Consider the following 25,719-nt stretch of genomic DNA (forward strand, 5'->3'; position numbering starts at 1 on the left):
TAAAAATAAATATATCCAATTAAATTTCATATCTGCAGAACTTAACGATTTCTCACAAAATTTTTAAAAAAAATTAAATTGACTAACATAAATATAAATATTTTTAAAGGATTAACATACAATATCATATAACAACGCTTTTTAGATAACAGATTAATGAAATTATTTTTATAAATGGATTTTAGTGATCTATTATTCTACTCATAGAATTTAATTAATGCAGGTGGAAATTGGCCAATTAATTGAGTTAGACTACAAATACTTTGATTGAAATAACGAGTAAAAGATTGAACATGAAATGTTGCTTTCGTACACACTTTCAACCGTTGATAGGTTAATTGTCAATACCCCATCGTTGAATGCTGAGGCAATTAAAACATGAAACATAAAATGTCAAAATGTATTTATAAATTAATAGTAATAAATGTCAAAGTGGTTACTGATTGGCATTTAATTCAGTCTTAGACTAGAAAAGTACAATATGTTCTAGAAACGTTTTCTGAAGCTGGCAATTTAGGTTGAGATTTTTTTATCCAAAGATGTGTACCCATTCAATGACATTTTTCAAATCTCTACACATCAATGACACCTAATTATTCCAACATAAACCCATTCCACAATTTTTAGTAAAAATTTGACTATTTCTTCAAACTAAAGAAAAAGTTATTTAACAAACATAAAATATTTTTTTTTGCAAAAAAATTTTAATTTCTGGTGAAAAATAGTGTTTGATCAATATTTATAACTCAGTATGCGAGTAAGGTCCATTTCTCTAGAAGAGAAATTCTCTATGCATCTATATGTCTTTTCAAGGATGTTTGGTGAAAACCCTAAAATATTATTAAATTTAGATATGTATTTCCGAAGACATGTTTTTTTTTTTTTAAAAACTCCGAAGACATTTTTTTTAAAAAGAAAAAAGAATACTTCGCATATGCATATCCGAAATCGCCCTATTTTACACAAAAGGTGATTTCAGATATGCATATGAGAAGTTACATTTTTTTAAAAAAAAAAGTCTTCTTCGGAGATCATATCTGAAATAATTTGAGGTATTTTAATAAACGCAAACAGCCACCCACACTCTTTGCATTCTCTTCAAACACCAAATATTCCCTACAACAAGAAAAATTCATTTTTACTAAAATCTGTATCGAAGATTCACTCTACAAGTTTCATTCAAGCGTTCTCAGACGCTCAAAGCTCCAACTTCTACTCAAAGCTCAACAAATTTATAAGTTTTCAATACTCTTTACCTCAAGCTCAAAGTTAGAATTTAGGGTTGTTAAAATTTAGTACAATGTGTAGGTTGATGTTATTGTAGTTCAATGTTAGTGTTTAGATGTTAAAAATTGGATTTTGGCTGAGTTAGGGTAAGAAGTGGAAGTTACTCAACAATGGCTGTTCATAAGTTATTTTGGAAGTACATATCTGAAATCCCTTCTAATTAGTTTCAGATATGCACTTCTGAAATGTTCTTTGAGTTGCTTTTTTTATCTTCAAATTTGTTTCATTATTGGATGTTAGATGATTCTCTTACATTAACTATTATTAACTAGTGGCATTTTTTTATGAAAATGACTGACAACCAGGAACTGACGATCAACTAAGACGGGGGAGGCCAACCCAGACAGCCTTAGCTCATCGCGAGAGAGCCGCACAACAAGAAGTGACTCGGGGACGGGGCCGGGTCCACGTGGAAGAGGCGCCTACACGATCCTCATCTGCACCGAAGAGTCGCTTGTCTCAGGCGTCTTTCTCTCGTTAGGTTACTCGGGAGGAGGAGGTACCTGATCACAGTAAGGTACCTGAGGAGGAGGTTCACCCTGAGCACGACGAGAATGCTCGGGACGATATACATGACGCATAGGACGACGTACATGATGCACGCGAAGATAAAAGATATTAAGTTTAGTTACTACGTTCCTCTAATAATAACAATATAATTATTTAGTTTTTTTCAAAAATGAAAGACTCAGAGCACATTTCGCATGTGCATATCCAAAACTGGTTTAGAGAGTTTTCAAATATGCATATGCGAAACAACCTCTTATAATTTATTTTTAACGTTTAAATTATAAAATTCAAAAAAAAATGTCTTCGGTTATGCATATCTGAAACATCTTAAAAATGTGAAAAAAGTGCGTTCGGATATTCATATCCAAAAGACATTTAGGATTTTCAGAGATATTTAAAAAAAAACAAAATTATTTAGAAAATTTTTCAATCCACCATATTTTTTTAGAGAAGCCAAAGGGCCCACCTTCTTTATTTTGATAAATTTTAATTTTTTTATAAGGGAGAATTTAAATTATAAATATTCAATTCACTTATTTGAAGTAAAGAAATTCTTTCGAATGCTATTTTCTTTTGGAACGATATTTTCTATTTGTAACTATATACATGCACGTATCTATCCCATTCTCCATTCCATTACTTTTCAATCTTTAACATTTCAAAACACTCAAAAGTTTCAATCTCATTTTTCATTCAAAATGTGCAAGGGTATGCAATTTGGTTCTAATTATCAAACAATGTATCAAATATGTTTAAATTTACTATGTATTTGTTATTTACATGATAAATTTGGTGAAAAGAAAAATCTTACGCAATTTCTAAAATACTCTTTGAAAACTAGAAATATATTTCTAATGCATACCTATTTAAGTTGTATTTACGTAAAATCAAAAATACACTTCCGATATAAACTGAAAATGAACTTTTGATTAATTATAAATTTATGATGCTGCCAAAGATTAAATTGCTGCCAAAGTTATCTCATGATACACCCTACACAATATCTATTATTAACTAACTAATTTATTTATATATATATATATATATATATATATATATATATATATATATATATATATATATATATATATATATATATATATATATATATATATATATATATATATATATATATATATATATATAAAACTGAAAGTCTTGTGTCTCACCAAACTCACGTAGCACATCCACCTCATCAACCTCAAAATCATCTATAACCATACGCACAGCCGTCGCTTGGTCCTTACAAATTGGTGTGAAAAACGTACTAGCAATTGGAATATGAAAGAGGGCATCCACATCATCTAAAGTCACCGTCATCTTCCTAAATAGAAGATGGAAGGATGATGTCTCTGAGTGCCACCTCTCAACAAAAGCTAATAACAGGGAGACGTCCAACATCGTCAAGGAGCATCCAACAAAGTCCATCAGATGGAAATCCTCAACTATCCTCCTCACCTGCTCAGGCATCCGACTCTAGGGGAAGTTCTTCAACCCGTGAGAAACGAAATTCAACACTGCACGCTCCTGTAACAAAATAATATAATTAAGCATTTAAACAAGACCAATATTACAATTAGTATAAATCAAATAATGTAATAAACATAAAAATTAAGTATTTAAACAAGGCAAATATTACATACCTTGCGCCCATATCCTATAAGCGACATGGTCAGCGTATCCTGTCAACACAACCTGTCAGAAGGTCCTCCGAGAAAACCTCCATCAGTGTGTACTGATGGCCCTATAGATGCAGAAGTGCTGGTGTCTGTATCCCGAATCACTCGCTCCTGAACCACTTGATCCTGAACCACCGACTCAACAACTACCTGCTTCTGAACCACCGGCTCAACAGCCACCTGCTCCTCAACTATCACCGGCTCCAAAACTACCTGCACCTAGACCACCGGCTCCTCCACTGTACTGGATGCTCTATCAGCCCGACGACGAGGTGCATGGAACCTCGCCACCGCCTGCTGCTCAGTCCTCAATTTTCGGTTAGAACCGATTGGAGGAAGGCGTCCAGCACGTAGTTCTGAGGCCTGCGCCTCATCAGCAGCTTGAGCAACCGAACCTGCTCTGTCGGTGGTCCGTCCCGCAATAGAACCGTCTTTGCCTCTGGTCCTCACTGCAAAATTAAAAAATATAAGGAAAATAACTTTTTTTATTTTTAAAAGATTGAAAAACCGGAAATTTCGAAAATTTCAGTATCATAATAATAATATGCACCTGAAATTTTAAAATTTCCGGTAATATTGGCAAATGATAATAATACCGAAAATTTTGAAATTTCCGGTAAGAAAATACCTGAAATTCCAAAATTTCCGATAGAAAATACTGGAAATTTCACAAATATACCGTAAATCTTTTTCGGGCGCTTCTTCATGTAAATTTCTGAAAATATGGTAACGAATATTGGTTGGACAATTTGGTCTTTCCATAGGTTGGGGGCGGGGGGGTTGGAAGATGACATGTTAATTCCTCATTTATTTCAAATTATATTAGACAAATTGCAAACTAGTGATATTTCAAATTTTTGTGTGATCTTACATTTTTTTTGAATCATTTTATTTACTACTTATAAAAATGACATATTATTATTGAATAATTAGTAAGATATCTGTGCATCCGCACGAGTAAATTTATTTGATACGGTATAAAATATATATACACATATATATTTGAAATGAATTATTTAAATATAAAATAATAATAATCATATAAACTCAATTGTGTTAAATAATCATAGAAAAATGAAAAAGGCCCGTGAGACGATAGAGGGAAAATTTTATTTTGACATTTGAAAATAAAATATTTATTTTTCAAATAAAGATAATTATTGAATAAAATAAAATAGAAATTGTTCTAATAGTGACCTGTGAGATGGAAAGTTAATAATCTACATCACTATTGAGTATTATCCAATTTGATACAGTATAAAATACAGGGTAATGTTAACTTGTACCCTAAGGACACAAGATAAGAACCAACTGCATGAATAATATATTGGAAATTGTGCACTGGTTTTAATAAAAATATAAAATTAATTAATTTAGTGTTTTTTTCAAGGCAAATTTTTTATAAGTAAGATTCCTAACTTGTGCCCTTGGGGCACAAGGTAGCATTATCCTAAAATATATTTAGATACACATGTAAATTTAAAATGAGTTACTTAAATGAACAATGATCGTATAAACTCAACTTAAATGAACAATGACCGTATAAACTCAACTGTATTAAATAATCATACAAAAAAAGAAAACAAGGATACTCGTGAGATAGAGAAAAAAAATTGACTTTTAAAAATAAGATTTTTGTCTTTCAAATAAAGACAATTATTGTTTAAAAATAAAATTGATATTGTGTTGATAATGACTCGTTAATTGTCTAAATAATTTTAAATTATTTTTCAATAATTATAAATTATTTTTTAAAAACTATACAATAATTATGTCTTTATGTTGAGACTAAATTTTATATTTTAAAAATTTGGCATTTTTTATGTTTTTGTTTGTTACATTAAAAAGATGTTTAAATTTTTTATTTATACTTAAAAAATAAAAAGGAAAGACAGAAAAATTGAAAAGTAGGAAAATGAAATGTGGAGGATAAAGTTGAAGTTAAAAAATGATTGATTGGAATAAAGCCGCATGTTACTTTGTGGTAGATTAAATGAAAAAAATTAAAATATTAAATTAATTATTTTTATGACCTTTTATCAGTATTAATTAATGTAAAAGAAAGATCAATTTAGATAATTTGGATGCATCTTATTTTCTTAGTTATATAATTGATAATTGATGCATATAGGTAAAACCCAATACATGAAGTTTTAGATGTAATTGGAGTAACACTATGTAGGGTTGAACAAGAGTTGAGAAAAGTATATGAGTAAGGTGTGCACTTAGTAACCAAAGTCTAAACCTTAGTTAGCCCAATTGGTAGTCAAGGTGGCTTTGTCATTAGTGAGAATAAGAGGAACATATTTGGACATTTTCCACTTAACCCAATCTAACTAAAAAAAGGAAATCATATAACAAAAGAAAAAATAAAATAAGAACAAAAGAGAAGAAGAAGAGAGAAAGCTCACACAAAAGAATAAGAAATAAGTAATTTAGAGGTGGTATTTAAAGTAAAGTCGTTTACTTGGAAGTGGCTAGTTATATGTTGGAAAAATAACAAACATAGAGAAAAAAAGTATAAAATAATAACATCAGTGATTAACGTGAAAATTTAAAAAATCAAAGAAAAAATTACGACTGTTGTTAATAGACAATTAGAAAATAACACTATGTGAAAAGTGTTACAACATATAATATGCCCTCAAATAATCCGGATTCTCAATACTCCCACGCTCTCTAAAATAAATATTGGGTTAATAGTCATTTGCCCCCCTGCAATAGTAGCGATATTCGGTTTACCCCCCTTTTAAAAAAAAATTTTGTTTTACCCCCTGTAATATTTGGGTACCCCCCTAAACGTGTAAAAACCAGGGAGTAAAATCAAAAAAATATATTTTACAGGGGGGTAATTTTCCCTCTTAGGGGGCAAAAGACTTACAATTTTAATATTATAGGGGGTAAAACAATTTTTTTTTTTAAAAGGGGGGTATAAACCGAATATCGCTACTATTGCAGGGGGGCAAATGACTATTAACCCATAAATATTTAACTACATCTCACAATACTCTAATGCAAGAGCATAAGAGAACAAAAAAAAACAAATACAAGCTTAAAGTACTTTTGACTGATGCATCTGTAACCAAGAACTTAAATCTTATATATAGCATTGAATTCTCTTTTCCATCACTAAACTAAGCGATGTGGAACTTAGAAAAACTTTAATCCTATATATAGCTTTAGACTCCCTCTTCCTTCACAAAACCAAACGATGTGAGATTTCTTTGACATGTATATTTTCAACCAAACCCAACAATCTTCACCTTGATTAAAAATAATACATTAAGGGTGCGTTTGATTTGTTAAAAAACGAGGTACTGGACTGGACAACTTTTTTTGTACTCTGTTTGATGCAGAAATTGATCATGGTACTCGACAAAAATTATGACAAGGTAATGGACAAAACCATAATTTCTTGTCCTCTACTAAACCATGAGACAACTTTTTTGTCCCAAGCACTAATTATAAAAAAATATCAAAAACTTATTTTTTTACTCTCTTTCTTATATTTTAATATTTTAATCCATAAATATAATATTAATATTTTATATATAAAAAAATGTTATAGTAAAAACTATACTGTTTTTATTCGGTTCATGACATATCAAATAAAATAGAGAAAAAATTCTCAATTTATTATTTTTCTTCTCTTCTCATTATTTAATATTTTGATTTAAAAATATTATATCAAAACTTATATTATTTTGTCTGTTGTATAAACATATTAAACAAAGTAGAGTAAAAAACTATTTCTTCTTTTTTTTCCTCCTTATTATTTAATATTTTGATACATAAATATTATATTTTATATATTAATAAATAATATTATATTAGAAATTATATTATTTTGTATGGTGCATAGACATATCAAGCAAAATCGATAAAACAATTGTCTAGTCCAGTAACCATCAAACACAGTATAATACAAAAAGTTGGCTTGTACTGTTTTGTATTGTCTAGTATTGTTCTGTCCAGTACTTCATATTTTACAAATCAAACGCACCCTAAATTTTATTGTCTTCACCGACAATCATACTCCACCATAAAGAATATAGTCACTTAAAGCTACACTATTCCAAGAATTTTTACATTGTCTTCATCGACAATCATAATTTTAAAAACTATCATACTCTAACTAAAGAAGAGTATACTTCACTTGAAATTAAACCATTTCAAAAATTTTCACATGCCGAAAACCAGGTAAAAACTTTATGGTACAACTTCCATGTTGGTAGAAAGCTATCCAACCATCGTCATATAATCCTTCACCTTGTGAAATCTTTATTGTATGAACACATATTTGACTTGAATTTTCCACAAGGCAAAAATAATTCTTCCATCAATTTTCTCTAGCCCAAACCGCACAACGGAATTTGTGATTGCAACTCAACAACTCTTTCACAACACTACCCTTTTTTCTGACGTGGAAGGTCAGACAAAACTGCAACCACGAAGTATACTAAAAACACTTATCCCCAAATCGAACCATGCTCTGATACTAGTTGTTGGAGAGTTCGGGGGAGTCGGGAGCACGAATGAGACCAATGCTACAGGATCACAAGAGAGGGAGACATCACATCTCAACCTAAAATCTTAAGGTGATATGTTGAGATGTGGTGTCTCACTCTCTTGTGGTCCTGAAGCATTGATCTTATTGGTGCTTCCGACTCCCCAACAAGTCATAGGCTTGAAAGGGCAGGTGTTTTGTAATTTTTATGAATGATGTCAAACCCTCTAAACTATATTAAAAATTTGTAATTGGTTGTTAATTAATTAATATCATTTATATTTGAGTTAGAGTACCCTAGAGCTCTCACGTAAATACAATCATTGGTTATAAACAAAAGTAATTTAGTAGAACTCAACACACCATACTCACATCAATCTTCTAGGGATGAAAATTCTCAAATAAGGGGAGTTTCTTTTACCTCTCGTAATTGCATAAGAATGAGGTTTAGATGAAATTCCGGGATTTTGGTCTTACATGGACTTTATATTATTTGAAAATTAGTTGGTGATGAAAGGAACAAGTCATGCATGGGTTGTTTAAATGATTGAAATGAATTGATTAATTGACGGTTTTATGATCTCGTATAACATGTGTTCATTGGGTATCGTTTTAAGTGTTTTTCTTCCATGCATTCATAGTTTCCTGAATCGTGTAAGAGAATTTCTCAGCATATGCATCACATGGCTATATTCACGTCGTAATGTCTTGTATATTTTAATCATGTAAGCGAATTTCTCAGCATGTGCATTATGGTAAACATTTAAGTTATTTACTTACTCCCTCCATTTTTTATTATAATTATAAATATATTTTAAGATCATTGAATTGAATAATAGATGTAAAAAAGTGAAAGTTTACTGATATATAGGTAGTAAATAAATTTTAAGATCTTTGAATAATATAATACAAGCCTATTTCTTGTTGCACTTTATTTCTAAAATTATGACAGCAAGGCTGGGGAAAGTTTTCAACAGCATCATCCATCAAAGCCAAGTAGTTTTTTTTTCTGAGGCCATCACATTCAAGATCATATTCTTTTAGTTTATGAACTTATTAAAGAATATTCTATTGAAGGAGGTGTGTCCAAATATATGTTATAGATCATATTCTTTTAGTTTACGAACTTAGTTTACGAACTTATTGAAGGAGGTGTGTATGGTTGGTCATTTTTAAAAACTAAACCATAATAAATTTTAAACTATTTAAATGGTTTGAATTTATAACCATAACTATATTTCAATTAAAATTGATTATAAAATCGATTATAAATTTGGTTAGGATTTTATAACTGATTTTTTTAAAAAATCCAATTTTAAAATATTTTTTATTTTGAAAATTGAAAAAATTATAATTGAACTAAAATATTTGGATTAATTTTGGTTTTTGGATAATAACCGGATTATAATCGAATCCAAAAATAATTTAATCGGTTAATGACCATTTAATTACATCCGAATTATATGGATGGGTGACCAAACCATAAATAACTAAACCGGTTAATAACCATTTAATTATATCAGGATATTTAAAGCGGATTTGGATCTCATTGTGGATTTGGACCTCACAACCGGAAATTTTGCACACCCCTAGTTATTGATGGACCTCTAGAAAGTTTATAACACAATGGAATGGTGCGCTTTGGAATCCATTCTAAAGAAGCTTAGCTTTCTTGTAAGTTTATTGAATGCGCCTAAGAGGGGGTGAATTAGGACTTTGAAGATTTATCCGGTTTTTTGAATACTTGTTGTTCTTATTTTTCTGGTTTGGTGCAAGAGTTTAGAAATGTGTTACTTTCTTTTCTGGTTATGATTTGTGAAAGCGGTAAATGCAGAAAAGTAAAGAACACAATGGTGTATACTGGTTCCCCTCACAATTCGAGAGTACTCCAGTCCCCTTTCAACATGAAAGAGATTTTACTATTGTTTGTGACTTACACAAGACACACCAAACACCAAGAACAATCCTCTTGGATTTTCACTAAGTACATTAAGAGAACGATCCTCCCTCAATGACTCACTTGTTTCCAAAAATCTTGGACAACAAGATTTCAACCACTAAGAACAATCCTCTTAGATTTACTAACTTGATTATGAGAACAATCGTCTCAGTAATAAAAAATCCTTGCTTCCAACAATCCTGGATAGCAAGTCGATAATAACCAAATATATTTGAGTAGTAATGTTGATGAACATATATCAATCACTAGGATTGATCTTCTCTTCCAAACAAATGAAAATATAGTGCTCAAGTGTTTATGAGAATTATATGAATTTTCTAGAATGTTATGAACATACATGTAGAAAATTCTTTATGAAATATTAAGAACAAAAACACTTGTTTGAAAATTTGAGTAAAAAGATATGATGTTAAATTGCAATGGAAGAGGTGAATTGTAATTTGAAATTTAATGTATTTATAAGAGCATAACACCTTTATGAACCATGGTGAAGTCATGAAAAAATATCATGAAAAAATGTCAATTTAAAATGAAAAGGTTTCATGAAGAGTGCATAAAAATATGTTAAAAAGTTGTTGTTTTTTATTAAATTCGTACAGTACTTTTTAAGTCGGTTCCAACGGCCTGACTTAAAAAGTTGACAGCAAATTTCAAAATTCAAATAAAACACTGTTTCAGACCGGTGTAAATTATGGCGGTTTTCAGTGCTGTTATGATGGCTAAAACTGCCATAATTTACCAAATTCTGCATGTTTTAAAAATTGAAAATTTTAAAAAATTATCTAAATATTTGAACCAACTTTATACAACATCTATTGATTTATCCAAGTAAATATATTATATTTGAAAGTGATTTAACATGGTTCAAACATGATAAAAAAATTATATTTAAAAGTGATTTAACATGGTTCAAACATGATAAAAAAAATTATATTTGAAAGTAATTTTGAACACAAATGAACAATGCATGCAAGTGATTTTTTGGAGAATAATTTGAGCACTAAAATTATCAATATAATTGCATGCTTGTACCTCAATAATATAAGACCAATGTTAGTCTTCAAAGTAGAATTCTTGATATATTTGTTGCTAGCTTTCATTATGATGAATCTTGATCACTTGATGTTACAATTAAACTTGAAGCTTTTTCCATTCTTTTTCCATTCATTTGTTTATCATTTTGTCTTCATCAAAACATAATAGATGGAGAGTCTTGACTTCACATTTCCCACCAAGTTTATCAAGTGGATTATGCTTATTGTCCCCCATCATTTCCTATAAATTCAGAGTTAATGGAGATCACGCTAGATTTATGAAGGCCAAAAGGGGGTTGCGACACGGGGGACCCTCTTTCCCTTCTTCTTTTTGTTGTAGTGGAATATCTTCATAGGGTCTTGGAGAATTTGAAGGCCATACATAATATCAATTTTCATTCTAAATGTGAAAAATTAAGCATAATTAAGCTGAGCTTCGTAAATGACTTAGTGTTTTTTGTTAGGGGAGACATCAAGTTCATAGAATTAGTCATGACAGCCTTTGATAGTTTTTCCAGGTCCACAAGTTTTAGGGGTGGCAAAACGGGCCGCCTGTCCTACCCCGCCCCACTCCGTCTTAAGCCCGCTAAAAAAGAGAGGGACGGACAAGTCCGCCAAGTGAAAATGTGCATAAAAATCTAGCTCGTCCCGTCAAGGTGGAGGGTTGGAGGGCGGCGGACTTGCCCGCAATTTTTTATTTTTTATTTTTATTCTATAATAGATTAATAGTTTTTTTTTTTTACTTTTCAATTATATTTTTCACTTATTTTTTAGATCAATTTTTATAAAGCATCTTTTTAACAAATTTTACTTTAAAAAATTGTATATATTCACAAATAAATGTATAAAATAAAACCATCAAAAATTGGAATGACTAGAGTTAACTAAAAAGGGAGGGCTTAATGCGAGATAAACTGAACGAAAATTTGGCAGGCGACTAATTTCGGAGGGCCACAGGCTTTTGCTGGATGGGCTTTGGTGGGTTGCAGACCCAAAATCGGAACCCAACCTACCATTTTTAAAAGGGTGCGCGGGCCGGGCCGGCAGACCACGACCCATTTTGCCACCCCTAACAAGTTTGTCTGCTAATCTAGTTAAATGCAACTCTTACTGTGGCAATGTTGATGACAAGACAAAATAGGAAATTCAACTCTTGATTAGCTTTAAAGAAGGGGCTCTCCCTCCCAGGTACCTTGTTGCACCTTTAATAAGCAAGAAACTGTCTGTGCATCAATGTCTTATTTTGGTTGATAAAATAATAGTTATGGTTAATCATTGGAGTGCTAGATTACTTAGCCTTCCAGGTAGAGTGCAACTGATCAAGAATGTCATGTTTGTTATAACAAATTACTGGGTGTAATGCATCCCTCTGCCTAAGAAAGTGACACAAAAAATAGAAGCTATTTGCATATCCTTCTCGTGGAGTGGAGGTGAAACTATTACTAGGAGATTCCTGGTGGCTTGGAGTAAAGTTTACACACCCAAAAATCAGGGTGGTTTGAACATCATTTCCATCAAGGAGGGGAACCAAGCTTGTCTTATGAAACTGCTTTGGGTACACTATTACTACATCAAGAAAGTTGAGTTAATGTTTGTTCCAATCAGGAACTCTTGTTCTTGGATATTAAAGGTCATCTTGAAACAAAGACAAATAGTGGTGCAACAACAGTTATGGCAGAAGATGTTATAAGATAACACTTTTTATACTAGACAAATGTACTACAACCTAAAAGAACCTCAACAACCATTCTAATGGAAGAAATTAATGCTCAACAATGTTGTCAGACCTAGGACCCTTTTTATGTTGTGAATGGCATGTCACAACAGGCTTACTACTAAGGAGAGACTTCTTTTCAGACATAAGGAATATATGGAAACAGAGAAGGATCAGCTGCCTTTGGTTTTCGATACCTTTGGTAACTTTGTGTGTGTCTCTGTCTAGTTAATCATCATCTCCCTCTAAAATGTATTATTTTATTCATTTATGTATCATACTTTAACACCAAAGGCATCATAGTTATGGAACAGGAAAGGTAGCCAATCCTATCCCATATGGAAACAAATCCTTGCTTGGCTGAACCTTCAACACAATCCTAATGATTGGCAGGAAGAACTGTCCTGGATTACAAATCCTTGCAAAAGCAAGTCACAAATCCTCAAAAGTGTGTTCACTATAGCTGTTTATGAAAATTGGAGATACAGAAATTCCCACTATATTAAAAATACTAACAACAATACCAATTATAGGAGATTATATCATTGATACAATTGTATATAGAGCATAGACCAAAGCTGAGACATTATATTGCAAAATCATTGATGCCTTAGCTTATAAGGTTTAGTCTTTGGTGGTGTTTAATGAGCTGGATCTTGTTGATCGCCTTGTTTATAATAGTTTTTTATTCGTCACATTAATATATAATTTGATTTCAAAGAAAATAATAATAATAATAATAATTATTATTATTATTATTATTATTATTATTATTATTATTTTTATTATTATTATTATTATTATTATTATTATTTGACCCAGGCAGTAAATGAAAAGAGAAATTGGTCAAATAAGCATAGACCGCGGTTAGAAAAGCATGAAATATTCTATTAGTGACAACGAGTCAAAGAGAGATTCAAGGGATATCAGTTACTTACTAGCATACAAGTGTTAATACCAATACTTCATCTCCTGCCAAATGAAATTACACATTCTCTCTGTTGAAGGTGTTTAAAGTGTACTAATACCAAACACATTCTCTCTGTTGGAGGAGTATAAATTTGAATTAGATTAGTCAACAAACATTCAGTGTCCAAAAACATTCAGTGTCCCAAATACAAGACATAAATTAATCAAATCAACAACAAATTAGGGACTAAAACACTCTTTAGAACCCTACTCCTACAAACATAACAACAAATTAACAACACATCAAGCATCATTGCTTGGTTAAATCATCCCATAACACTAACCCACACAAACACAATAAATCAGTTTTCAACAACATATAGAACAACGAATGATTCCATTCTCATTACAATAACCACACTTAACACTTTTCTTCATCTTCTTCTCATCCAAAACTTTACAACTTCCATTACATTCCCTACACATCACAAACCTCATTCCTCCACACCCTTCACAAACTCCCAACGCCTTCGGAATCCCTTCCAAAAGAACCCCCAACTTCTCCTCATCTTCCAATCTCACAACCTCATCAACCCCTCCAATAAATCTCCCCTTCACAAACACAACCGGAACTTGAACTTGTTTCATTCCCATTAGCTTCTTCAATTCCTCCTTAAACCCGGAGTCCATCGACACATCGCGCTCGCGCAAACACACGCAATAAGATTCAATGATCGACCGAACTTTATTGCAATCCTCAAATGTCTTTCTGATTCCTCTTAGCGTGGTTGTGTAAATCACAACAGAATTTTCTCCCCCCGGAGGACAGTTTTTCTCATACACATTCAAAAGGGCTATTGAGTCTAGAGATTTCCTTGCTCTTCGTGTTTTCGGAGTAGCAAAAACAACTCTTTTGATTTGTTCTTCCTCTTCCGAAAGTTCCTTTTCATAGTTTTCAACAAGTTCTGGTTCAAACACGGAATCAGTACTCTTTCTCTCATTCCCAAAACTGTTTCTTCTTTTAGCAGAAAACGGAGAACCTTTAGCAGAAAAACTCGAGTTCTTAGGAGATGAATTAGTAGCGGATTTCAAAATTCCCTTAGGACTATAACTATAATCCAAGCGTCGAACACCGCCTCTAACCATATTAGTAACTTGAACCTTATTCTCCTTCCCTGAAGATTTCTTGACTGTAGTTTTCGGTGACCCGAATTGATTAAGAAACTTCAAAGGACTCCTCGTATCAGAAGCCAAAAACCCACGAAGAAAAGGTGCTGACTTTGGGCTTTTCTTGGGGATATTCGAAATGGGTACTCCTTCTTCAAGACCCTCCATGAGTTCCCAAGCATTGATCTTGATAACAGTTTCTGTATCTTTGTCTTTGTGGGTTGGTGATGGTGATGGTGATGGGTTTGGTTTGGACACTGTTTGTGGTTCGGTTTCCGAAACTTGAGAAACATTGGAAGCCGAAGAGTCATTGCTGTTGTTGTTGTTGTTGTTGTTGTTCTTGTCTAGACTGAGTGCTCCGTAGGTTGAGGAAGTGAGGGAAACGACATGGTTAAGGTAACCATTTTCTTGGTTGATGTCTTTTTTGACGAGTTTAGAGGAAACGCAACCCATGAATGATGGTGATGGGTTTGAGGAAGAACGAACAAACCTCTGTTACTTTCTCTCTCTAACTCTGTGATTTTTGTTTGGTAGTTTTATTAAGATTATGTTACAAAGCAACGGCTCTTACGTTGTCCTAACGGTTACCTCGACCACAATGGGCCCAACGGTCAAAAAATTCGAATCCCTTTACTAATGTGAAATGGGTTTTTTTTCCACTTTTGTTTCATGTTTACATTAATTACAGATAATTTTTAACCATTAGTACATTTTTGCTTACCTTATTATAGATAGTTTTTTAAATACAGTTGACTTAGATTAATCTCTCTTTTCCATCTATCTCGTTTTTTTGAAAAAAAAATTTAAATAACAAGGTTTAAAAAAAAAATTACCAAAAAAACAAGTTTTTCAAAAAATTTACCAAAGTGTCTAGGTTTTGAAGACCCCCTGGAGTATGCGCCAAATGAATTGGCGCATTAGTATAAAAATTAGGAGTATGCGCCATATGGTTTGGCGCAAATGTGAAATTTTTTTTTTTTTTTTTTTTACTTTTCAACATTTAAGCCAAATGGATTGGCTAACTCAAAAAATTTTATACTAATGCGCCAAATGGTTTGGCGCATACTCTAGGGGGTCCTGCAAAACCTAGACATTTTGGTAAATTTTATGAAAACCTTGTTTTTTATGTAATTTTTTTTATAAACATTGTTATTTAAATTTTTTCATCCGTTTTTTTCTTCTTTAATCTTTTATTTCATTTTACAAAATATATTTCTAATACATTATAAGTTTAATTGATATGTATCTAGGCTATAAAATAATTTTACATGATCATTCAATAAAAACTAACCATCTATTATGTTATTAAAATAATTTTAAATTTTAAACGTGATTTGGCAAAATACATGTTGACGATTAGTTGACAATGCAAAACAATGCATATCCTATTTTCTCTACATTTTTTGTGTGTAAATTGTATAATAAAATTTTAGGATGATTATATAGACTTCTTAAAGGAAGAGAAAGAAAGACTAGAGATTTCAATCAATTGAAGTGTGTTAAAGATGAAGAAGGAAAAATCTTGGTTTAGGAAAAAGATATGAAGGATAGGTGGACGACGTACTTCTAAAATTTATTTAATGAATAATATGATATCTCACCAGACTCTAGCAGACTCGACATTAGAAAAGAGGACCAGAACTATAATTATTATCGCCAGATTCAGAAATAAGAGATAAAGGAAGCATTGAAAAGAATGAGTAATAGTAAGGCGGTATGACCAGACAACATACCTATTGAAGTGTAAAAAAATCTTAGAGATAGAGGTATTGAGTGGCTCATCTAACTCTTTAATGAAATTATGAGGTCAAAGTGCATGTCGGATGAATGGAGAAGAAGCATTTTAGTTCAAATCTATAAGAACAAGGGGAATGTAGTGTTATATTTGCAGATGCCCTAGACCATGACGCCCTCGTCTAAGAGGTGCATCGCTCGGGCGATGAATCGGAGATCCTCTCAGAGGAAACTCTGATGTGTAGGTCAGGAAAGAAGGAGTCCTAATTAATTTTAAAATATAGGCGGTCAATAACTCCCCTGGAGAAGAGGTGATCAGTTGACGCTACTAAGGGTGATTCAAATCATAGGTCCTATATACCTCTATAAATGCATCTCCGCACAAGGAGATAGTGAGGCCTCAAGTATTCTATATGCCCTAAATAGCACCACACTCACTGTATTCATCGGACATCAATAGAGCCTGTCACCTCACGTGAGCAGGCCTTCTAAATCACTTAAAAACACCATTGTGCAGAGCTTATCACTATTATGGGAACATACACCCTGTATTTTTTTTACCAATACAATGGAGCCCTAGTAAAACAAACATGGGCCACACCTTATTTTATCAGCATCACCCTTCCCGTTGGTACCCTTCACCCCCTACGCTACAAGGTACCAGCGATAACAGTGATTTCGACACCCTGAAGGAGATGTGTACCACCGTGGACAAATTAAGTCGCCATAACCAGACGTCTGAATACGACCTCCACAATATTAGAGAGCGCCAAAAAAATCCCAACCTCCCAGAGGAAATGGAATTGTTGTGCCCCCCAACCACTCTCAGACGATATATGGGGGTGCCTATCTCTGAAGGATTCAAGCCTCCTTCCTTGGCCAAGTTTGATGGACATGGTGATCCCTACGAACATGTTACCTCCATCAATACACAGATGGCCATTATAGGATCTCCTAAATCTCTAAAGTGCAAGTTATTTTCTGGCACTTTCAGAGAAGTCGCCCTACGATGGTATATGAGTTTACCCCATACCTATATCAACAGATACCAAGATCTGGTAAAGCATCTGGTACACCAGTTCACTGCCATCCGCCACAGGAATATGTCCACCATCAATTTATTTAATATACACCAGGGTCTGTCAGAATCACTGAGGGAATACCTCGCCCGCTTCAACGAGGCCACCATCGGGTCCGTCCAACCAGACCAAGAAATATTTGTGGGGCATTCCAAAATGGACATAAGGCGGGGTACTTCAACGAATCTCTTGTCCATAAGCCATCATTGTCGTTAGTAGAAGTGGTCACTAGAGCTGAGTGTTACATAAAGAGCGATGAAAGCAACAACAAAAAGAAGGTGCGTGACATCAAGGAGCGTGTTCCCAATGCCAAGAACTCGCATCATCAAAGCAAAAGCAATTATACCTCGCCCATAAAGGACAAGTGAGTGTTCAAAAAGGTGGGAAAGGCAATGGAGAGCTTCACGTCCCTCAACACTCGCCATGAGAAAATTTGGCATGAGGTACTCTACTCGCACAATATTCCTACATCTCCTGCTCCTAAGGAAGACGTGATGGGCTCCGAACAAGAAAGATGTTGCAAGTTTCACAAGGTAGTGAGACATCACACCAAGAACTACTATCAGCTCAAGAAGGAAATCGAGGAATTGAAACAGGAAGCACACCTCAAGAAATATGTGAAGGGTGACTCCTCTAACTCATTAGACAAATCTAGTTCACGTGGAAGAGACGATGGTGAGAGTCCCAGGCCTAACAACACCAAAGATTTGTACTAGGGCGAGGATAGTAAAGCCACACATCACTCATTGTACACTAAAGCAGAAGGGTCTGCCGAAGGCAGGGAAACAAGCTTTGTTAGAAAAAGGTATGCTCGCCAAATGCTAAGCATAGAAAACCTTCTTGATGTCAAGATTGAAGGAAACCTTCAAGTACTAGAGGTCGTGATATCATTTTTAGAGAAAGATGCAAGAAGCACTCACCCTCATAACAACGACCCCATGGTTATTATCGTCAAATGTGACGACCGGGAGATTAAAAGAGTTCTCATCGACCAAGGGAACTTTGCAGACATATTATACTGGTAGGCGTTCGAAAGACTTCGCCTCGACCCAAAAGACCTAAAAACCCTTCATAGGATCATTGGTTGGATTCTCAGAAGAAAAGATATAGGTAAAAGGATATATCACTCTGATGATTAGCTTTGGATAAGAAGATCAAGCTAAGGAAATAAATGTTAGGTATCTGGTTATCAATGCCTAGGGGTGGAAAATAGGCATGCCCGCCCTGTAAAAAATGGGGCGGGGTAGGGAGGACATAATTAAGGATGCAGACCTATAACTTTGGCCCACCCTGCAAAAAAATTAGGGCGGTGTTGTACCCCAAATTTTACCTAAAGATTCCATCTCATTTTCATCATTGCATTTCATAAGATTTTTCGTTATATTAACTAACCCTTAAATAAAAATAAAAAATGCAAAATATGTCTTGTTTCTCTTTTGTTATTGTGTAAGATAGGGACTGAATCAAGAATATTTGCAAGATGATTCGAAGCAGTTTAACCTAAAAGTCAACATTTCACAGTCAAGTTCAGAAGTTCATAACTTCTTCATTATTCAAAATCTTTGAGAAACTCTTCGGGCATATGAATCTCCTCGACATCCTCTCCAATTCATCTTTTCAAGTCTGGAGCTGATTATGAGTAGAAGTTCATCAAAATTTTGAACACTTTAGAGGTCACTTTGTGAACTTTGACCGGATTTTAGAGGACTGTTGTCCAACTTTTAAGAATCATAATTTCCTCGATTTTGAAAATCTAGAGACGATTCTTTTTGCACAGTATCACAAATGAGATTATCAACAAGTTTGCTTCAAGGATTGAATTCAAATTGTGCTCAGAAGGCCATGAATTTCATCGAAAACTTTATAGGTCATTTTTATGGCTTGAAAGTTCCACGTTTTGTTGATTTGCAATTCATGATTCCATAAATCTTGTGATCATCAAAAGTCTGATTCAAGTCCAGGTTTCAAGTTTCTTTAGTTAATTTCCCTTTTTTTTTTCTTTTACTAAAAAATATATTCATTTTTATTTTAATTTTTCAAAGTTAAGTTTTTTTTTACATCAATTGATTTTATTTCTTTCAATTTCAATTTTAACTTTGATTTTAATTTTGATTTTAATTCAATTTAAAATCCTTTTTTAATTGAATTATTATTAAAATCAAATCAATTTTAAAATCTCTATTTCTTTTTCTATTTGCATTTTATCAATTCACTTACTAACCTTTTTCTTTTATTATTATTAACAATGAATCACGACCATTAAATTTTGATTTTGTTGATTTTAATGGACTAGATTGATTTCTCTTTCTATGTTGATTTAAAATAAATACTAAGGATCACAGAAAGAGAAACCAATCCAGTCCATTAAAATCAACAAATCAAAATTTAATGGTCGTGATTCATTGTTCTCATTTCTCATAATAACCAAGTGTTCTCACTTGAGTCGTCCCCATATATATATATATATATATATATATATATATATATATATATATATATATATATATATATATATATATATATATATATATATATGAGGAGGGATCAAATTACACCCGAAGAGTTACACCACGAGTTACACTCGTTCAATAACTACATCTCGAAATAATATTTTTTAAATTCAACCGTTGGATTGAAACATAATATCATATAGATCATACCTATAAAGTTTGAGCTTTATCTATAATGATTTACTATATCATCAAGATATCCAAAGATTAACGTCAAAATGAGCTTTCATATAACGTTAATTTTGATGTTTTCAATGAGCTTTCATATATAATCAAGATATAATAATAATATTAGCCTAATAAGTATTTAAATCAACATCTTATTGTTATATATAAAATTAATAATATTAATAATAATAATAATAATAAATAAATTTATTTACTATTTTTTTATGATACATAAAAAAAATCATTTCATAAACTAATTTTCAAAAATAATTTTATAGTTAAAAAGTTTTATTTTTATACACAAAATTTCCAAAACAATTTTAAAGTTAAAAATTATTTTACTAACTTATATAAATGAAAAATATTTTTATTATATTTCATAAGTAAATTTTGAATTATATAAAATTAAATATATAATTTAAACACTAAATAAAATTAAGACAAAATATTCTTGTAATTTTTTTTAAACTAAATGAAAAATGATATTTTTATCATAATTAATCATTAAAATAATTTTTATATTTGTGATTTTTATTTATTATTTTAAAAACTATGTAATTCGAAATTTATATTAAAATATGAATAAAGTAGTAAATAATTTTATTCTTACTTGATCTCTTTTATTTTAAAATTTTGTTGAATAGTTATTAATGTATTTATTTTTTATATAATCATAATTGTTGTGTATTAGTTATAATTTTAGTAATTATTAATATGAAATTTATTAAAAAATAATTAAATTTTTTATGAGTTTTATTTTTTAATTTATAATTGGAATTATAATAGAAATATCAACCGTATAATTATTATTATTATTCATAACTTATAAATTATAACAATTTTATAATATCTGAATTAAAAATTATTCCAAAATTTTCAATTTTTTGGGATTTTTTCGGATATCCTTATCTGAAAAAACCTCTGACTATTTTGTAGAGAATTTTTTCGGATATGTATATTTGAATTAACCAAAATCTTAATTCTTTTAGGTATTTTCGGAGTTACATCTCCAAATTAACCAAAGATGATGGATAAAGAAATTGTCTTATTTTCACTCTCAGTAGACCAAAATTTAATCAAACTCAAAATTCCAATTTTCATTCAAATTTCATCACAGTTTTCTTTACAAATTTCTCAACAGAATTTTACATTTAATGCCCACCATTCAAATGGGCTCGGTCCATCGAACCGAACCGACCCGACCCGACCCATAAGTAAAGCCGCATGAAAACAGAAAATTTCTATTAGTGATAAATTAAAAATGAAACGTAAATTTGTTTTTAAATATTATACATCAATGTTATTGAAAGTTTATAATTACTTAGTATATTTGTAATATGTGGTTCATTAAATTGAAATAAATTTATTTATTGGGCATAGGAATAATTCATTTTTTTCATTGCCATTTTTCAACGTCATATGTAGGGGTGGACAGATTTTTTCAATCCAGTCCAAACCGACCTACCCAAGGGACCCATGGACATGTGGGTCGGGTTAGGCGGGTCTTCGGGTTACCGGGTTGAAAAAAAATGGGCTCATATGGATTATGTCGGTCGGTTTCGGATGCTGTTTTTGAGTCCATGGATATCCACACCCGACCGGCTGAGGAAGGGAAGTATAGATGAGATAGTTAATAGGACTTGACAGATTAATGGACTCAACTAGGGTTTCATCAGTTCTCATCATTCCTCCAAATTTGTTTCTCTTCAGTATCTTTCCGCTAGGGTTTTATCTTCTTCTTCAACCGCCGTCGATGCTTCGTTATCCACGAGCACCACCACGCCACCAAGCCACGAACCACCACCGATGTAAGTACTTCTTCATTCTCTTTCTCCTTCTCTCTCTTTCTCTCTTTCTATCTTTCTCTCTGTCTCTGCTTGGGAAAAATCAAGGATTTCTACCTTAACATTTTCAAGCAAAATGATTTTTGTGTTGTTTTAAGTCTGAATCCGAACCTGTCTTGTGCAAATCTTAGGTTTAACTTGATCATCTTCAAATCAATTTTGATGTGATTTTAAGTTTAACTTGATCTTATATGTCTTCTTGTAAATATTTGTTTGAGTTTAACATCATCTTATAAAATGTTTGAAGTGAAATTGATTAGCAGAGATTTGTATATGCTTGATGCGAATATGATTAGCAGAGGTTTGCATCAGTGAAGTGAAATATTACTTATTCTTTGGGAAAACTCAACTTCTAGACACATTTTTGTTATTGAGTTTGATTCTTTTGTTGTTTCCTATTGGAAGATGAATCCTTGCAAACAAGTTGTTGGTGGACTTGATGAATTGAATGTTTTGTAATGATGTTTTTTAGTAACAAATATGGTAATTAAATGTCTTTTATAAAATAGCATGTTAATAATAGCTTTGTTCCTGCTGTATTGATGTATTATTGCTGCTGTATTGCTGTTTTTTCTGCTGCTGTATTGATGTATTATTGCTGCTGCTGTATTGCTGTTTTTTCTGCTGCTGTATTGTTGTTTTGCTGCTGCTGTATTGTTGTTTTGCTGCTGATGTTGTATTGCTGTTTTTTCTACTGCAGCATTGCTATATTTTTGCTGCTGTAGGGGTGTTTTTCTGCTGTTGTATTGATGTTTTACTGCTGCTGTATTGATGTTCCTTGATGAATTTATTTTATTTATTTACACTGAATTCTGAATTATTAATATTTTTTTCTCCCTGTTTGCATGTTTTATTGCATATATGATATGATATAACTCATTGAAACATAATTTCTTGTTTAGGAGGTGGATTATGATACATAAGGAGAAGTAGCTTATATGAGAAGTAGCTTATTTGGATTGGAATATAACTATAGGTATGTTGTTTCTTTGATTTTTATAAAATCTTGTTCTTCTTGTGTGTTTAGGTTTTCATGAATGGTTTTCTTTTTCTCTTTGAGCAGCATTTTTTTGCTACATGGCATGTGGTTGGAAGATCTCCACCAGAGTAATTTGAGTATCAATGATTTGTTTCATGACTGGCGGCATGCATTTGATCAAATCAAACAGGTGTTCATTGATGAGTTTATTTGTAAAATATTTGAAAATTTAAATTTGGATAACTATAATATATTGATAGACTGTGTTGTGATCTATATGATGCTGCAGATACAATTATATACTATTGGGTTGTTTGTTATATTTGAATGCCCAACTTTTTTATTTAGCATTGCTTTATTTTTAAATATTAAAATGTAGCTGAATTTTTTTATGATAATTAAGATCAATTAACCGACAAACCGATCCATTTTAACCGATAAACCGATTAAACCGAATCCGATCAAACCGATATAAAATTCAGTCGGAATTGGGCCTAGGAAATGAATCCATGGTTTCAAATGGTTTGGCATATTGGGCCCGAATCCAATCCAAACCGACCGATGTCCAGCCCTAGTCATATGTCGTTATTTGTTGAATTGTGAGAATGGTACATTCTTAAGCTATTAATGGAAAATTATTTTAGAGAACGGATTTATTTTAGATAGTTTTTCAATGCACCTCAAACACATCTTATACACCCTGCAAATTTTTATTTTGCCCCTGCTTTCGTAGATGCATATCTGGAAGCACCTCATACTTTGAAAAAATTTAATTCCTTTCGTAGATTCATCTACGAAATCGTATAAAATAAAAGAAAACACAGTTAATTTCACCTTATTTTCAATTTAGCAATTCTTCCGTAGATGCATCTACGGAATGTGGTGAAAATAGAGTGTTACGTAGGTGCATCTACGGAACAATCTGCTATTTTTTGAATTCATGTCATTTTCATTAGAAACTCGATTTTTAAAGACATAGATATTCAAATTCAGTAATGCATTTTAAAGACAACAGTAGGTAGACCAATAAAAATACAATATATAAATAATATCAGTTAAAGTGTCGAGTACATCATCAAATACATACAAAAATGAAATATAAATACATCATCAAATATAACTACTGAGTATGTCGGGCGTCCTCCTGCGTACCATCCTACGCATCCCCTCCGAGTCCACCAAGGGCTCTGTTGGCTCTACCCTAGCATCAAGTGTCTCACGGGTCCTGGCACGATGTTGACGGTACAGAATTGCACTCTCTGCCATCCTGATCATATCATCCAGCACACGCCTAGAAGCAGTCCCCTTAGAGAATAAACCCTCTGCAATGGCTCCGATGCCCCTGTTAGCTATTTAACAACACAGAGGAAGAAGATCTTGAGTGTGGTCCAACTGAGCCTGATGCGCATAGAGAATCTACTCGTGGGCTGGGCTGGGAGGACCCCTCTTTGCAGCTGAAAGCATGTATGGATGTGAGACTCTATAGTACCATGTGATGTACCCCTCGACACAGCTCCAGTCGTGCTCTGCTAGCGTCGCCCGTGCCTCCTCAGGGACCATGTGATGCTCCCAGTCTGCAAAGACCTCATCTAACTGCCTGCGAGTCATGGCGAGAGGAGCTGAGACTGTAGGATCGCAAGGTATCGTCTGCTCAAATCCAAACTGACGCATGACGCGCTCCGGAAGATAGCGTACAACAATGGTTGAGCTGGATGCCAACCATCCAGAATATAGAGCTATCTCGTCAAACGGAACCGCCTCCCGGTTCTCATCATAGCAGCAGTACCTGATGTCCTCCGCGGCCATGCGGTCATGAGCGCGCCTGTAGGGATCCGACACCTGGTTCCCTCTAAGGGGGGGGGGTGAAAGCACTGGCACGTGGCATGACCTATGTGTACTCCTCTACCTCTCCCCAGCCAATAATGTCTGGGAAGTGTTGTAGTATCCTACCCTAGAAAAAAACACGATTATTTTAAAGTACAATAAAAAACTATAAAAAAAGTAGAAGAGTGTAAGATTGTTACCACCAAAAGAGTACAACAACCCGTAACTGTCCTTGCCTTCCACAGACATTCATTTCCAAGTCTATGGTTATTGTACGTCAGTACCGCTTCTCCCCAGTTGTACTCATGGATACGTGCTATATTCGATAAGTACGTCAAGTAGACGACGTCTGTGTACGAAGAGCTCGTGTCCACAAAGAGCTGAGTGCCTATCAAATATAGGAAGTAACATCTCAGCGTCCGCTCTCTGTGTGTAGCCTGCTCCAACTCGTCCCCCTCAGCCTGCAGTGCCGCAGTGAGCTCCACATCATACTGTCTCTGCAGGAATCTAAACCTGACGTGGGCCCCTCGTGTCCTCTTCACCTCCACAGGGGCGTCATCGGGATCAGCTCCCAAATCAACAATCCTTAATGCCCTTTGTACACCTGGGACAAAATGGGTGGTTGAAAATAATCTTAGGCTGCGACTAAAGACCAGTGACTTCCTCCCAATTCTTGGAGCTTGGGCCTCTTTCTTTGTGCAAACATTAGAAGCAACTTCTAATCAATCACAATTTATAGCAAGGCGGTGTCGAGGACTGCTAGTCCTATTGAATGGTGGGCCTATAAATGTAGGATATATAATTACTCATAATA

General features: G+C 33.0%; 1 protein-coding gene and 1 long non-coding RNA gene across 2 annotated transcripts; one reads left to right on the forward strand and one right to left on the reverse strand.

Annotated features, from left to right (window-relative positions):
• Positions 1–13,626: 13,626 nt before the first annotated feature.
• LOC131613076 (uncharacterized protein At3g28850) lies at positions 13,627–15,297 on the reverse strand. Its single transcript, XM_058884790.1, has one exon. The coding sequence runs from the start codon at positions 15,218–15,220 to the stop codon at positions 13,970–13,972; it is 1,251 nt and encodes a 416-aa protein (XP_058740773.1). The 5' UTR covers positions 15,221–15,297; the 3' UTR covers positions 13,627–13,969.
• A 6,569-nt stretch (positions 15,298–21,866) lies between these two features.
• Positions 21,867–24,684, forward strand: LOC131613077 (uncharacterized). The gene is made up of 3 exons (XR_009287562.1): positions 21,867–22,066; positions 23,005–23,078; positions 23,166–24,684. It is a non-coding gene; the product is annotated as an uncharacterized LOC131613077 (long non-coding RNA).
• Positions 24,685–25,719: the final 1,035 nt, after the last annotated feature.

Source organism: Vicia villosa, linkage group LG6 (assembly GCF_029867415.1).
Source record: "Vicia villosa cultivar HV-30 ecotype Madison, WI linkage group LG6, Vvil1.0, whole genome shotgun sequence".
Classification (NCBI taxonomy): Eukaryota; Viridiplantae; Streptophyta; class Magnoliopsida; order Fabales; family Fabaceae; genus Vicia; species Vicia villosa.